Raw genomic sequence first — 14,846 nt, 5'->3', positions numbered from 1 at the left:
TGGCGGAAAGAGAAAACAAGAGGCAGGTAGATATATATTGAAGAAGAGAAAAAAAGAAGAAAATAAGCAAATTGGAAGGAGCAGGCTGCAAACAGAGACCCTTTTGTGTAAACTCCGAGTTCATCGTCAGATGCAGGGTAAATGGAGCCTCGGCTACAGTGCATTTAATTCTACGCACTGTGGCCGCGGCGACTCGTGCACTGCTGTACACAGTGCGGGGCTTCTTCGGACTCCGAGTTTGGTATGACTTGAAAACTGAGGCAGCGGACTTCAAGACCGCACCACGACTTTGTCACTCGTGATGCCGAGCTCCGAGGCTGACATACAGTGAGAAAGCGCAAATGTTTTTCATTGCTCAGCTAGGTTTACCAAAGCTTGTACATTGTACCGAGCCGCGGAAGCAAGGACCTGAATCGATGCTGTGATGAATGTGCTTGGCACCCTAAATGCCCTATTGCTCAGCAGCGCGTAGCCAGTCAAAAGTATCCATGAGCTCAAAATTGAAGCTCGGCTGATCACCAAAGTCCCAGATTGGGTACGTTAAACCGCTTGTATCTGTATTTGTGTTGAGGCACTGGTCCAGCACCTGCTGGATGATGTTCCGGCAGTTGGCGCAGAGCGTCGCGTTCGGCGCCGACGGGCGGACCCAATCGAAAAAACCAACGAGAAGGCTGAGCTGCTGAATTATGGTAGCTCGGCTGATGTTGGGGTCTTTGCTGTGCTCACCTGTACCTAGTGCTTCCTGGCACAAGATGCCAGCTGCAGGTGCGCCGTAGGTAAGCATCTACGGCGTGGGGTTAGACAAATAATGTACTATCCTTACGGCTCAAGCGTGGTGCTACTCACAATCCACTCGAAGCTGCGTTGTATAGCGGCGTCCGCAAACTGGTCTTTGTGAATCCAAATATGGAGAGCTAGGCTCGCCAGGGCAAGGCTGGTCTCCAGCAAGTTGTCTCGGATTGCATAACCACAGCGTATCAAGAGCCGATCAATGAAAAATAAATTTTGAAGATGCTCAAGGTGTGTAATGACCTTGATATAGAGGAGGTTCGCGTCTGTTTGGTGCCTTCCAAGGTCTTGCGGGTCGTATTTCAGGCTGGTTGGGAATTCGGCTACCAAGGTAAACTCTCGATCCTTGAGATCCCTGCTGAAGCTATTAGTCACAACTTGACCGGAATGGCAAAACAATATTTTGCAGGTGCTGGTACATGAGATTCTCCAGGCTTGGATTGCGGCCGTTACTCAGGGTGACTTCGATAACTTCATCACGAATCATCGCCATCATGCAGCGGGCTCTCGCTACTGTCGCTGGGTAAAGCCCACCGTCTGTATTCCAGCCTCGTTCATCTAGAGAAGTGATTGCTTTGTTCAAAGTAGCTGAGCCAGCAATGAGGTCTTCATCGCGTAGGTCAAGAGGCAACGGCGTCGTATAGTAGCGATGATTGATGAGGGGTGGACGCCCGGTCAGCAAAACTCCAATTTTGTCAAAGACAAAAATGGCTGCCGCTAGCCGCCGGTTGTTTTCGGACCACGCTGTTGGGGTATACGGGGTGCTGCTCTCCGAGGCATGAAGGCCCAGAAACATGACATAAGTCACGGATTCGCCGTGCGCTTCCCACATTGGCAGTCCTAAGAATTGCCCGCACGTAAATAACCGCGAGCACGCCTAACTAGTTGAGTTGGGGTTCTCACCTAATTCGCCGTCTACAAAAGATATCAGAATTGATTTTCGACGGTACAAGTCGGCCAACAAATCGCTGTCATCTGTAAAGTGCCGGGCAAGACGGATGCAGCTCTCGACGTGAAATTGTGCCGTCTGACCAGACGTATTGTTGTCTGACCGAACCAGCTTTCTGGGAATGAGGGCATCCAGAATATCGGAAACGCACTCCATGTGCGTCCAGAGCAGCCCTATAGATTCCCATCTTGTATTAGCGCCCGTGAATGAATTCAACCAAGACTCCCAGTCTACATAAGGGCCACGCATTGGTCTTGACGTATTGTTGGATATTATTTCAGCGACGTGCTCCACGGTTTGTTGCTCGCTCCGTGAAGGTGATCCAGCAAGGACAGTTTGTAGCCATCGTATTATCCGATGCGCCGCGAGATGCAGCCAACCTTTAGCCTGGAACTCGCCCTCGAGATACACCATCTGCTCGTCACGCTGGTTGGGTAGAGCTCGCAGGACCGCTAGGCAAGTTTCGCGGACGGGTCGCGGAAGCTGGCCAAATATTGTCTGCCGATCCTGTACAAGTTTTTCAATGGGCGAAATGTACCCGTATAGGGTGCTATGGGCAATTGGTCGTAAAGTAGGCTGCGTCTCTTCAAGCGCGGTCGTATAGTCGAGACGCATGTTTGGGCGCGGCCGTTTGGATGGACGAGGCGGTAGAGCCACGGACGGGCCATCGCCGGGCGTAGGTAGCGCATCGTCTCTGGCTTTGAATTTGCGCATCGCATTGGCCGAGTAGGTGCACTCCTTTCCTCTATTCCTTGAGCGACAGCGAAAGCAAGATGGCCGCGCATGATCACAGGCAACCTTGCGCGCGCGGCACGGATCGCATGCCGCCTGGCTCCCGTTTGGTCGAAGCTGCTGTGCTACCATGGGTCCATGGGGAAGAGGCATGATTTCAATCCAGGCCGGATTCGGAAAAGCCTTCGTGTCTAACTGTGCAATGTCCGCAGCGGCTCTGCTTTTCGTTGGCTTTGTGCAATGGCGAAGGGACGCCCGTTGCGCCAGGTGGGGTTGCCACTGCGACCATCGCAGCCTTATTAGGCGGGACAAGTGAGACATCATTCGGTAGCTCTCTACAATAATAGGGGAAAACCTCTAGATAATCGTCATTTTAGAAAAAGAGTCTTACATCGGTGCTCAACGATTAAATTACTCAGGTCAAAATTAAGAGCCAAAGAAAAGTTTAGGGGGCCAAAGGAAACCAAGCTTTCGAAGAACCAATGCATTGAAAAGAGTCCATGTGGAATAGCTAAGAAGGTTCTCAATATTCATAAAGTTACCGAAAAAATAGAAAATCATTGCCTCGTCTTGAGTCCTAGCAGCACCAAACTGCCGTTGTACTTTTAAGCGTAGAGTACTAGTGGCAGGGCCATTGGAAGAACCTGGCTGATGCTGTTGCAAAATAATTTAGTCCACGACATAGGCAGTGGCGGCATCAGCATCAGAGCGCTTGTCAACGACATAGGCGGTAGCAGCGTCGGCACCAGAGCGCTTGTCTACGACGTACGCAGTGGCAGCGTCGGCATCAGAGCGCTTGTCCACGACGTACGCAGTGGCAGCATCAGCATCTGAACGCTTGTCAACGACATACGCAGTAGCAGCGTCGGCATCAGAGCGCTTGTCCACGACGTACGCAGTGGCAGCATCGGCATCAGAGCGCTTTTCCACGACGTACGCAGTGGCAGCATCAGCATCGGAACGCTTATCAACCACGTACGCGGTGGCAGCATCGGCGTCGGAACGCTTATCCACGACGTAGGCGGTAGCTGCATCAGCGTCGGAGCGAGCGAAGACTATCGATCATTTAGCGTGCCGGTCATACAAATGCTCAGCTATGTCTACAAACCAGGGACTGCGATGGCAGTGGCAGAGAGCGTGGCAACGATGCCGACGGCGAAAACGGATCGGTAGTGCATGATTGAAGGTTTGCGAGTAGTTTTAGATCGAGCAAAAAAGTTCCGTAGCCTAGTCTTTGTAAATCAAGGATGCGTTCTGAGAAAGAAGGCGCGAGATGATAAACTGTTCAGAAGAAGCTCACTATATAGCATCGAACCATTGCGCTGGAACTGTTACTCACGTAGGACCAAGCATGAATCTGGTGGAGTTTGCACTAACACAAGATGACTAATTCTCCTGTGCTGAAGTTATCGTCAGCCGTCACTGAATCTCACAGGACCGACCACTAGGTGTCAGCCTTACATACCCTGGCGATGCTCGTTTCTACCTGGTAGCTACCATCCGACCACGACACAATGCACGAAAGCTGATTGCATCACTTGTATCTTTTACAAAGTCATAGTATTTCGCTTGCAAGAAAGCAGACCCTGGAAAGCAATCTTGTCAGTCGAGGCCGTCATGCGTGGGTAGATACTTCTTCCGCGTGACCAAAGCAGTCACTGCGCTCGAGTTGGACACCTCCTACAAGCACGGTGACAGCAGGCTGTCACCGTACTGACCGCGCATATTCAATGCTCTTCCACAGTGACAAAATGCAGAAATAATTTTCTTCGAGTACAAGAGAATACCAAAAGTAAAAAAATGACGATGTATCACCACATGCGTGAGTTGTACTGCTCCTGTGGCTCGATCCAGCACGGTCGCGAAGTACTATGCCACCCCAAATCTGCCCGTGACTTTTCTCTCTTCAGACATAGCTGAAAATCTGTAACTTAGCAAGTAAGAACTAAATTCCTTCGTTCTGGAAAAGGGGTTTCTCATAAGACAGTGCAATGAAGTCAGAAGAGTCAGGCACGCGTGCTTCAACGCCGACGATCACAGAAGACCAAGGCTGGAATGCGAGGGACTCCGATGGCCTTCTTAGGTCGAGGGAGAATAGTGACAGAAATGATGGCAAAGTTTTTCGTCTTTTACAAAAAAAGACTTCTGCCAAATTTCACTTGGCGATTTTCAGCTTCTACATTTTGACATTGGTGGGTATGGGAATCCTGCTTGGCAGAAGCTGGTTAAGCGCGAAGAAGCGGTATCTATACTGTGAGCTACGGGACCTGCGCTCTATTGCAAAAGATGCTGATACAACGGTAATTACAGCTCCTGCCAACGAAGCCGTGGAATATTATATTGGCGAGTTCACGGACGGCAACGATCCCCACGGCAAGTATGTCGGGAAACCTCGGCCCTCGCTCGAGAAGGCTTGGCAGGATCTACTAGGGCGTAAGTGAAGCTTGAAATACATATGTCAGAGCAATAGTGCTAATAATTCCAGCAATGAATGTGCGACTATCGTTGGATGAGGTTCGAGCGTTTGATCGTGAGGCGACAGCCGTTGGGATGTCAGACGGCAGTGGCTACCTGGGCACGCTGAATGTGTACCATGAGCTACATTGCGTGGTACGTAAAACGGAGCCGTAATTTGAATCTGGTGCCAACATGACCTTTCCAGAGATGGCTTCACAAATACGTCTACCAAGACGAGTACTGGCCTGGGTTGAGCGACGAGCAGCGAGAAAAGAACAAGATCCACAGCAGTAAGTCACAGAACTAGACGGGGGCGAGCGGCTTCCAAGCGCGTCTTAACAGATTATCTGCTCGCAACGTAGCTAACAATTAAACGTCATCGGACCATTGTCTTGGCACTTTGAAAAGTTTCGCCATGTGCCATGCCGACGTTGGCCTGGTCATCTACAGTTGGCAAAAAGACAGGCTCAAGCCCGGCGCAAACGGCACAGGCCATACCTGCGCCAACTGGGACAGGATAGCGCAATGGACCAAGGGCAGGACTGTAGACATGTACAAGCCAGGACTTATTATTCATCCGCAGCTTGGTGAGTCGCACAGACAGTATTGCAGCATCCGCAGTAACCCGCAACATGTCTTTTTCCTACTTACCCTTCTGAAAATAGGACCGGCATATCCCGAAGGACAGAATGATAAAGAACATATTAACGGAGCGTTACACGAGCATGGAAGCGGGTAAGATCATCGCGTGGGGAACTACGCCAAGCACGGTGACAATACTGGGGCTGAGAAGCAGCACAGAGCACCATCATTGTACGCCTAACAGCTAGGTGAGGCATGTGATCTGTATATGTCCCACCGGTGCTGTATTCTATATGTAAAACAAACTTTTATTGATTTCTCGCTGTGATATGCAGAAAGTCATCCTGTATGTTTCAACTAAGCACAGGTGAGTGCGCACGAGCAAGCTGGAACAAGTGAAGTGCAGAAATTGGCATGAACAGTTAGTCAGTAAGCTGCCTTAGAACCGTTGAAACTTTTAAAACTGTGTTTGAATATCTAGTTTACTAGTCTAGGAATAGCCTTTGTCGTGCGTCGGCCACAGGACAGAGCGGCGCAGTGGGAGGATGCGTGCGCCATGTTTCCTCCCAAGACCACAAGGGTCGCTCTGCAGGTTCAAGACTGAACCGGCAAAGTTCGGCCACCGCCTGCATAACATACGGCTAGTAGGAGATCATAGGGAGCCGTCGTGAGGCCATCGCCACCAGGGAGCGCCGGAATCTCGCTAGAAAAAGAAACTATTGGGAAGGCATCAACTTTATGGCGAATGGTTATAATGGCTTTCTAACTACCGTTTCCTGCGACGGGGGATCATTCGTTCTTTTCCTTTTGGAGCGGCAGCCAATGTTGAGACGAGCTGATCGCGAGAGTCATGGTCATACCTGCAGTGTTCCGAAGAGCGCACGGCAGGATGATGCTGTGTATCACAACGAAAATGACGTGATAGGACGCTTCATTACGCGCTACCACTTCGAGCACTGCTATTATTCATCACTATCGGAAAGCAGCTATTGGCCAGTTCGTTTCCGCACCGCGCCAAAGCTTAGGGAAAAGCGGTCGTACTAAGCTGTGGTGAATCCTGGAAAGAGCGTAGACCGCCAGCCCCAACAGTCGCTCATTTGGCATTCCGCTACCTTTGCTTCTCGGAAAGACTGGAACTTTGAAGCTGAAACGGGTCAACACAATCGTGTTTGCGAGCTCAAGAGCTCAGTATCTCCGCTCTGGGAGGCTGATCGCTTATGCCTCGTATCGTGTTGTTTGTGTAGCTCACATGCTTGCTAGGCTTTTCTCGTCTGATTGCGGTGCCATCACAACAGGAATTAAGAAGTTTTACAACAAAACACCGAGAGTATATGTCCATCGCTTGCTATTAGGTCTGAATTATGCTTATAAGCCTAATTAGAAGACCTTGGCCGATTGGCTGTACTTGGATCAAGTCAGACAGCAGCATCTTTGGTGCACAGACGAAAGAAGCGGCGTCTGGGAGAAGCACCACAGCGTCTAAGGATGTTGTACAACGCAACGCCAATAATGCCACAACAGCCCTTGTACAATTTCTCCAATAATCTTGCTTGCAACCGGACGAATCTGACTAGTCATTAACGGCCAACTTTCTCTCTGTTGGTGGACTAGAGCAGCCGAGCCAAAGAGTTACACAACAGCTCCGAAGGATGCAATCACAGCAGCTTTCCGAGTAACCACCGTATTTGGTCCAGCTAGCATCACCTGCGCTCGTCCATGGGGCGCGTGTCAATTCTCGAATTAGCGCGGAAGTTGCCTGATTATGACGCCAAGGTCCCCTGTTGTCGGCCGGGCATTCCAAGCGACGGCAGCATCTACTGAACATGACATTTTGGTCAGACTTAGATTCGCAGTCTCCTTCAGTGGTTCAAAACATTCCAAACAACTGTCCTTTTGCATACTCGGCCGTTATCTACCATTGCTCTCTGTCATTATGCATGGTGCAAAAATTGTCGACGCAGCCGCAAAACTTGAAGAGCAACGAAGGCGAAACAGATTGGCGCAACGAAGACGACGAGAAAGTAAATTCATGCCCACTCCCCTGCTACTTCAGCCAGCAGACCAATTTTCATATATAATGCAGCTGTATATGCAGACGAAAAGACTAAACGAGGGAACTTCTTTAGGGCAAAGAAACCGAGCTGCCAGCGTCAATACCGATCCACTATCGATAATCTCACCGGATGGCCAAAATCAGGAGCCATCGGAGAAGACGTGGAACTTTGCGGCGGACGGTGATTTTTTTGATCCCTTTTTAGAAGAGCAAGATTGCATTGCCGATCAATGTCATCAGCACTATACGACCGTCACCAACACTGCAGAGCTTGCCACAGAGCAAGCCACCACTGCAGAACCGATTTCTCCGGCAGCAAAGCCAAATGCAAACGAAAAGGGAATTTCGGAACCACAGCTAGTGTCTTCCAATGCTAACAGTAGCTCGGCGAGGCTAGCGAGCTCTCCAACTAGCCCGCTGCATCAGTTCTTACTTACCCTCCAAAACGGTAGGCAAACCGGCCATAATTGTACAGACGCATTGATGCTAAAACTCTCCCAGAACTATCTCAAGACTCGTGCAGTCGATTGCTAGCCATGTTTCCACAGACACAATTGTCACAAAGCCAGCAACACGATGGTCCAGCCTACCAATTTCCCCAACCAGTCCATGCACCCGACTTTACGCAGCTTGGCAGCAATGCATCTGCATGCCACAGCACTACTGGAGACTCGTCAATAGCAACTAGTAGGCAAAGTTTTTCCTGGCCGCGCTCCGAGTCACGCCCGTCCACGAACAGCCGAAGCGCAAGTTTCAATGCACAGGACATTTCTTTTGAGCAAATTCGAGCATCTGTGGAGGATGCTGGATTCGAGAGCTTCGAGGCCATGATGGTGGCCTACTACAGTGTCAATCTCAACGCAAGTTCGCCGTCCCGACCAGCGCAGGCAGTCGGCCAGTCGCGGCGCCTTCGTGGCTTTCTCTCCGCTATCCATCGTAACCACACCGAATGGGGCGGACAAGAGCGCACCGCTTATAGGGAAGAAATAGCCCGCGCCGCTGAAGACATCTATGCCGATGAGCTCTCGAACATGGTAAATGGCGCAACTGGGACCAGCAGCGGTAAGATGCTGGCCATCGCTGGCTCGTCAAAGCCTACGGCAGAGACTAGCCGGGTGTACATCGCTCACCGCCTCCAAAGTCTCGCGTCTGATCAGGATATCCAGGACTTTGTTCGAAAAGACAGAAAAGACTTGCAGGACACCGTAAGTAGAAGACCTCTGGTAGTACTTGGCAGCAACGACTAACATAGTGCAGGTTCCAGACACATGGTCGCTGATTACACAGCTCGTCCACAACACGGGACAATCGCCACAGCAAAAGGCTGCAACTGCCTGTATCATATTGTACTTGCTAACATCACCTGCAATTTGACCACTCCAGTGATATTTCAATTTGCATGTGCCTGTCAGCGATTTACCCCGCCCTACCAGAATTACAGTTGGAGCAGCACAAATAAGAGCGGAAATGACATTGACAATTTGTTTATTTGAAGAACTCAGTTCATTATTTTCCCACTAAGCGTCACTATAGTAAATGTTTGCCAAAGTTACACTACCCGGTAGCAAAAGACTCGCCCGACTTGTTCATCTTTTCAGTCTCTTTCTCCGTGTCGCTCGTTTCGTCATCAGTGTCATCTGCAATAGTAAAATAGCGATGCGCCTGATCGCTTTGATCGACCTCTTGAGAGTCGGCAGGACGTTTAGCCATGATCCTTGCTTTTCTCCAGACATAAAACGAGAGCCCGAAAAACCCAAAGATAATGAAGGAGGCTGCCAAGGACATTGTGATTCGAGGATATCCGCTCATGGTCATGCCAAGCAGCAAATTGCTTGATGCCGCCGCCATTACCGCGCGGCCGGTCCATATATGGCTGTGCGAAATCCATGTGCGCTGCCGGATTTTCACAAAGTCGAAGTGATGCTTGAACCCCAGATAAGATTGAACGAAGAGCAAGCCGACAATAGCTAGCCCCAGAATCTGGTGAGTTGTGTTGACTTTCCTCTGGAGTGTAAGACCGACACCCATCCCAGCGACTATAGTGCTCGCGGCTGTCACTTGGATGATCCAGTGATATTTGAACGAGTTTGGACTTCCAGATCTCATGGCTACGACGCCAGCGGGGATGAAAAGTAGGAATGCAGCACTCATGAGAGCGCCATGAATATGAAGCGCCCGATTGTTTAGCGCCCATTTCGTTATGGCGTCAAGTATGCCACCGGCAAAGATGTCAGGCTCTTCGGAAGCTGCAAATGCTGCAACTCCTGGACGAATGTAAGGTACTGAAGGCAGCTGTGGGACTTTGCTGGTGACATGGTCCATATTGACGTAAAAGCGACCCCAGCCACCGTTTCCCGCGTGGTGCTTGTGCATCTTCAGATGGGCGTCGTATGTGAGAACATCAAACTCTTGGGCATCGTTCCACGCCCAGATGAACGGCTGAGAAGTAGACGCCGCTGAGATGCTAGTCCCCGGCCATTTGGTGCAAGAATAGCAAACCAGAGAAACAATAGCCGTGACGGTACCGACCGGAGAATTGTTCAATGTCCAGTCAGATCTCAAGACGCGAAGATCGCCTCCAGCTAGATCATTTGGCGTGATCAGCGTGGGCTGAGAATGACCCTGCGAAGCCCGCACGCTGACAATAGGACGCTCCCCAGACGCTGGGTCTCCATAGACAATGACCATGAGAGAACCCTTCATTTCTTCTCCAAAGCCAATTGCCGACCACCCCTTGGCTGAGTTGATTGGACGAACGTGAGAGAATGTGACATAGACATTGTGCTCGTTCGTGGATTCATTGTGGTGTGCCATGAAGCTGCTGCAGAAGTCTACCTGGTTGGACTGGTGGCCAAATTTGCAGAACTGCGAGGGCTCCGCGACACAAAATTGTATCAGATGGAAAAGGAATAAGCTCCAAGATTGAAGTCTGCGGCCAAGCAACCCTCTCTGCATTTTGGAAGAAACAGATGTGTAGTGGTAAAGAACGATTGTGTAAAGTTACTGTGATCTGCTGCGAAAGCAAGATGAAATTACTCACGATACGCTTGCCGATACGTTTTTGCCTTCAATAAGAAAAGACTTGGCTTCGTGTCGGAGAATTACAGCGTAGAGATGAACTGAATGTCCTGTTCTATGGTGGCTTACAGTGCGCAGCACAGCTGGAGCCCCTCTGACACGACTTATGTGCAACTCCTGTCCTGCTACAGCACACTTGGTATCGAAAATCTTCAGTTTACGGTGCTCGGACATGCCTTAGGCAATCGAAGGGGCCATAGTCATAGTGACGTTCTACAATGCATGACAGTGCTTCTGAGCTGCCAAGGTTCACTAACTGCGAGCGTCACAGTAGTATGACATGACCGTGCATGTTTCCATTAAATCCCGATACAGCCGAATAGCGATTTTACCTAGGCGTTGGAAGCAAATGTGGTATTTCTCGGCGGAAATAGCCTAGCTATACGCGGAAATCTGGCTATTGACGAACGTGTGCTGGAGTTGCCAGCTTAGCCCATGCCGCTCGAGAGCCTCGACTTTCCGCCCATGCGTATTGCGGCAAGTTGCAACGCTCGTTTCTAGGAAAAGACGCCGAGAAGATGCTGAAACAGCTCATTACTTTCGTGGCGCTACTAGCCCATGGCCTTGCGTTGCCCGCCCAAGAAGCTCGTGTCACCGAAAAGACCGCGACACCTCCAGCCTGGAAGAGGCTTGGGCCAGCAAGCGATGCCGCCATAGTCCATTTACAAATTGGAATCAAGCAAAAAGAGGATGCGACTAGCCAACTGGAGCTGAGACTTTTCGAAGGCAAGTTACCTTATGAACATGATCGGGTTTAATGCTCGTAGCCAGGTTAATATGTGGTATTTCTCTCACATAGTCTCGGACCCGAGAAGCACAAAATATGGACGACATCTCGACCGAAGAGAATTGGCAAGTTTTCTGAGAGTATCCGACGAAGCGACAAACTTGATTGAAGCATGGCTCATCTCTAACAACGTCACAAACTTCACAAAATTTCCCGGCAACGATTGGATCAAAGCTTCACTACCAGCTCGGCAGGCGGAAACCTTGCTCCAGTGCCGTTACTTTGAGTTTAAAAATATTCAAGATGGCACTCTCCTGGTCAGAACCACAGAGTGGTCGATGCCAGAGCGTATTGCGCCATACGTCGATGTCATCCAGCCCACTGACTCATTCTTCCGCCCCAAACCTTCGAACCGCTACGGAGGGCCACCCCCTCCAGATTGGGAGCTACAAGGGCGGCTACCAACCCACGCAGAGCTGGCAGAAGAGGATATAATAGAAAGAGGCCACCTGGACATCCCGAAAATCGATGAGCTTCCTGCCAATCCCACGGTAAAAGATGCCTGTAATCGACTGGCTGTCTCCCCTTTGTGTATGAGAGTCCTGTATGGCACTCTTTCATACCAGCCCCAGTCCATTGCCACCAACAGTATGGGCGTCGTCAATTTTCTGGGCAACAACAACAATCGGTCCGACATTCGGCGCTTCCTCGATATTTACCGACCAGACGCAGCGGCTGCTGGGGCCGCCGAGAGCTTTGAAACGGTGCTACTTGCTGGAGCAGAAGACCAGCAGACTCCCAACACCCAGGAACAATTTGATCGCCACATGGGGTTGGAAGGTGCTTTGGATGTGGAAACCATTCTAGGGATTGGCTACCCGACGCCGTTGAAGACGTGGAATGTTGGCAGCCAGCCCCCGTTCCAAGCCAGCGTCCACAAAGTACACAATGCCAATGAGCCGTACATGGAATGGCTCAATCATCTGCTGGAACAGGATGATCTTCCATCTGTCATCTCGGTATCATATGCGGATGAAGAGCAGACAGTGCCCGAAGCGTACGCGAAAAGAGTCTGTGCTGCTTTCGCGCAGCTGGGGGCGCGAGGTGTTAGTGTCATAGTGGCATCTGGAGATGAAGGCGTAGGTAAAGATGGAACATGCGTCACAAACGATGGCAAAAACACTCCACGGTTTATGCCTGCTTTTCCTGCATCCTGTCCCTTTGTCACAGCTGTTGGCGCAACGCGCCATTTTGATCCGGTTTTTGCTGCCTTTGATGGACGATCAGACTTTGTTACTGGTAAGTTGATCCGCCCGCACTCGATTACATTGATTTGTGTTATGCCAACTGATGTTCCCCAGGTGGCGGTTTCAGTGACTATTTTAGTCGGCCATCATACCAACATAAGGTAGTAGGTAAGTACTTGGGCGGCATCGGGAAGCTTCACGAGGGTCTTTACAATGCCCATGGACGAGCCATTCCAGATGTGTCCGCTCATGGATACCACTTTGCCATCATATACAACGGCACGGCGCATCTCATGGATGGTACCAGCGGCTCGGCGCCGACATTCGCCGCGATTGTTGCCCTACTCAACAACGCACTCATAGCAGAGAAAAAGCCGCCTCTGGGATTTCTGAATCCATGGCTTTACTCTGCGAGGTCGGGGCTACGCGATGTTACCCATGGTTCGGCAACTGGCTGTAATACCACGGGATTTCCGGCGGTCGTCGGCTGGGATGCTGCAACTGGATTAGGGCCACCGGTAAGTGCAGCTTCGTGTACGAAATGTCATCGTTTTAGTCTCATTACTGACATCCAGAAGTGGTTCCCGGAACTGAAAGATTTAGCTCTCGCTAGAGAGTTTCGCTGGGATCACCCCTGGTACATTGTATAGTGGTAACAGCCTCCCGAGTAATCTAGGAATAGTTTAAAAAGGACGAAATTCTGGAAGAGACTTTCAAATTTCCGGGCAGCCTAAATTTACTAATCAATCCATTATACTTCGCTTTGCGCTGTCATTGTCGCAGCGCGCGCGGTTGACACCGAGAGCAGTCACCAACAGCCGCTACGCTCGAGTCCAGCGCTACGCACTGTTTTCACCCGCACGCCAAACGCAACAAAATGAATCCAATTTATTTGGGCGAGAAAGAGGCGGTGAAATACAAAGAAAATAGATAAAAAGAAATGCAGTAGCTAATGCTGATGATCTCCGTCTTTGTATGCGTACCCTAAGAAAGTCAATAATGGAATTGCTACACGAATTGGCCGATTGCTTACCTTTAGTCGGGTGGATTAGCCAGCCCGGCTTCATCATATCGACGGTTCGCTTCTTGGTCCAATCATCCAATTTTTTCCAGTTGGCACACTGGTGTGTGGTCGAGTTGGCGATGGGCACCAGGCGATCATCAGACCACTGATACGTGATGATGCCAACGTCGGCAAGGCACATTATAGACTGGCGAAGGAAATCGAAGCAGTGCTCTATCTAGCGGTTAGCGAATTAGTCTGGGCTAGCAAACCGGGCGTACCTTTGTGCAGGCGATCTGCTTCAGCTTGCGCCGCCGTCTGGTTTTTCCGGTAGACTTCTGGATAAGTATACTGCCAGAGTCGTTTCTAAAAATAAAAATAAAAACATTAGTCGCAGCATCGCGTGATGCAAGTCTAGACTCACAATGCAATGAAGTTGATGATACACGTTTAGCGTTCCAAGATAGCCTCGACCTTCGGGATCGGCCAGCGCAATGTCTTCGCGCCCGAGGCGAGCGATGATTTCAGGCTCAACGATGATGTTTTCAGCTATTCGTGGTCAGCTATCGATCCACAACAATTTGAAAATTCTTTCTTCCAAGCGATGTTTGTCAGAACCTACCGTTGATAAGGTCATGCCAGTTTTGATTAATTTCGTCCCGGGGATATCCAGAAAATGGGCCATGGGAAAAGCTGTTCTCAACAAATGTCGTCTCAGACCATTCCAGCGCTTCAGAAGCCGGTGCTAAAGCGTAAGTTGGCAGTTAACATCGTCATCATGTCCATTACAAGTTCGGCGGGGGTCACTTACACTGGACTAGCTGCAGTCCATGTTTGCGCAGTGTCGTCAACTGTCCCTGCATGCGCAAAGCTGTACCCACATAAATGGCCAAAATAATGGAATGAATGATGAGAAACCCAATCCACCATTGTTTTTGCGATGCTCTCCTGGATCTCACGTTCCGAATCTCCTCCTCGTCGAGGAATGAGTCGCCGCTCTCCGACCCATCAACAGTTTTGCGGCGAGTTAGCGCTGCGTTTTCCATCGCAGCTCTGTCAACGAGGAAAGGGAGCTTCCTTTTGCTAAAAAACATAATTGTCCGGCAACCAGAAATATGTGCTTAGTCTTAGACGACAATGAGAATGCCTAACGCTAGAGACCTTGCAAGCTATGCGTACAATTTTTCATAAGATCTACTGAACAGAAAAGCAGCAGGACGTGGAGTCTT

General features: G+C 50.2%; 7 protein-coding genes across 7 annotated transcripts; 3 read left to right on the top strand and 4 right to left on the bottom strand.

Moving 5' to 3' along the window:
• Nucleotides 1-451: 451 nt before the first annotated feature.
• LMH87_008746 (uncharacterized protein) lies at nucleotides 452-2,353 on the bottom strand (the record flags this gene model as incomplete). The annotated part of the gene is made up of 6 exons (XM_056201969.1): nucleotides 452-555; nucleotides 647-676; nucleotides 727-784; nucleotides 847-1,144; nucleotides 1,209-1,629; nucleotides 1,693-2,353. 6 exons carry the CDS (start codon nucleotides 2,351-2,353, stop codon nucleotides 452-454), a joined length of 1,572 nt encoding a protein of 523 aa, XP_056056578.1.
• Nucleotides 2,354-3,139: 786 nt separating this feature from the next.
• Nucleotides 3,140-3,648, bottom strand: LMH87_008745 (uncharacterized protein; the record flags this gene model as incomplete). Its single annotated transcript, XM_056201968.1, has 2 exons — nucleotides 3,140-3,525; nucleotides 3,579-3,648. 2 exons carry the CDS (start codon nucleotides 3,646-3,648, stop codon nucleotides 3,140-3,142), a joined length of 456 nt encoding a protein of 151 aa, XP_056056577.1.
• Nucleotides 3,649-4,668: 1,020 nt separating this feature from the next.
• LMH87_008744 (uncharacterized protein) lies at nucleotides 4,669-5,666 on the top strand (the record flags this gene model as incomplete). The annotated part of the gene is made up of 5 exons (XM_056201967.1): nucleotides 4,669-4,903; nucleotides 4,956-5,080; nucleotides 5,133-5,217; nucleotides 5,389-5,514; nucleotides 5,593-5,666. 5 exons carry the CDS (start codon nucleotides 4,669-4,671, stop codon nucleotides 5,664-5,666), a joined length of 645 nt encoding a protein of 214 aa, XP_056056576.1.
• A 1,780-nt stretch (nucleotides 5,667-7,446) lies between these two features.
• Nucleotides 7,447-8,936, top strand: LMH87_008743 (uncharacterized protein; the record flags this gene model as incomplete). The annotated part of the gene is made up of 4 exons (XM_056201966.1): nucleotides 7,447-7,530; nucleotides 7,707-8,010; nucleotides 8,064-8,767; nucleotides 8,820-8,936. 4 exons carry the CDS (start codon nucleotides 7,447-7,449, stop codon nucleotides 8,934-8,936), a joined length of 1,209 nt encoding a protein of 402 aa, XP_056056575.1.
• Nucleotides 8,937-9,116: 180 nt separating this feature from the next.
• Nucleotides 9,117-10,376, bottom strand: LMH87_008742 (uncharacterized protein; the record flags this gene model as incomplete). The annotated part of the gene is made up of 1 exon (XM_056201965.1): nucleotides 9,117-10,376. One exon carries the CDS (start codon nucleotides 10,374-10,376, stop codon nucleotides 9,117-9,119), a length of 1,260 nt encoding a protein of 419 aa, XP_056056574.1.
• Nucleotides 10,377-11,705: 1,329 nt separating this feature from the next.
• On the top strand, nucleotides 11,706-13,264 carry LMH87_008741 (uncharacterized protein; the record flags this gene model as incomplete). The annotated part of the gene is made up of 4 exons (XM_056201963.1): nucleotides 11,706-11,918; nucleotides 11,994-12,666; nucleotides 12,729-13,132; nucleotides 13,193-13,264. The coding sequence occupies 4 exons, from the start codon at nucleotides 11,706-11,708 to the stop codon at nucleotides 13,262-13,264; spliced, it is 1,362 nt and encodes a 453-aa protein (XP_056056573.1).
• A 299-nt stretch (nucleotides 13,265-13,563) lies between these two features.
• Nucleotides 13,564-14,663, bottom strand: LMH87_008740 (uncharacterized protein; the record flags this gene model as incomplete). The annotated part of the gene is made up of 6 exons (XM_056201962.1): nucleotides 13,564-13,598; nucleotides 13,648-13,851; nucleotides 13,899-13,983; nucleotides 14,042-14,166; nucleotides 14,240-14,362; nucleotides 14,429-14,663. 6 exons carry the CDS (start codon nucleotides 14,661-14,663, stop codon nucleotides 13,564-13,566), a joined length of 807 nt encoding a protein of 268 aa, XP_056056572.1.
• Between the last annotated feature and the right edge of the window lie 183 nt (nucleotides 14,664-14,846).

This window comes from Akanthomyces muscarius (assembly GCF_028009165.1).
Source record: "Akanthomyces muscarius strain Ve6 chromosome Unknown contig_18, whole genome shotgun sequence".
In the NCBI taxonomy this organism is placed as follows: Eukaryota; Fungi; Ascomycota; class Sordariomycetes; order Hypocreales; family Cordycipitaceae; genus Akanthomyces; species Akanthomyces muscarius.
Note: the sequence above shows the minus strand (reverse complement) of the source record. Positions and strands in the feature narration are given on the sequence as shown.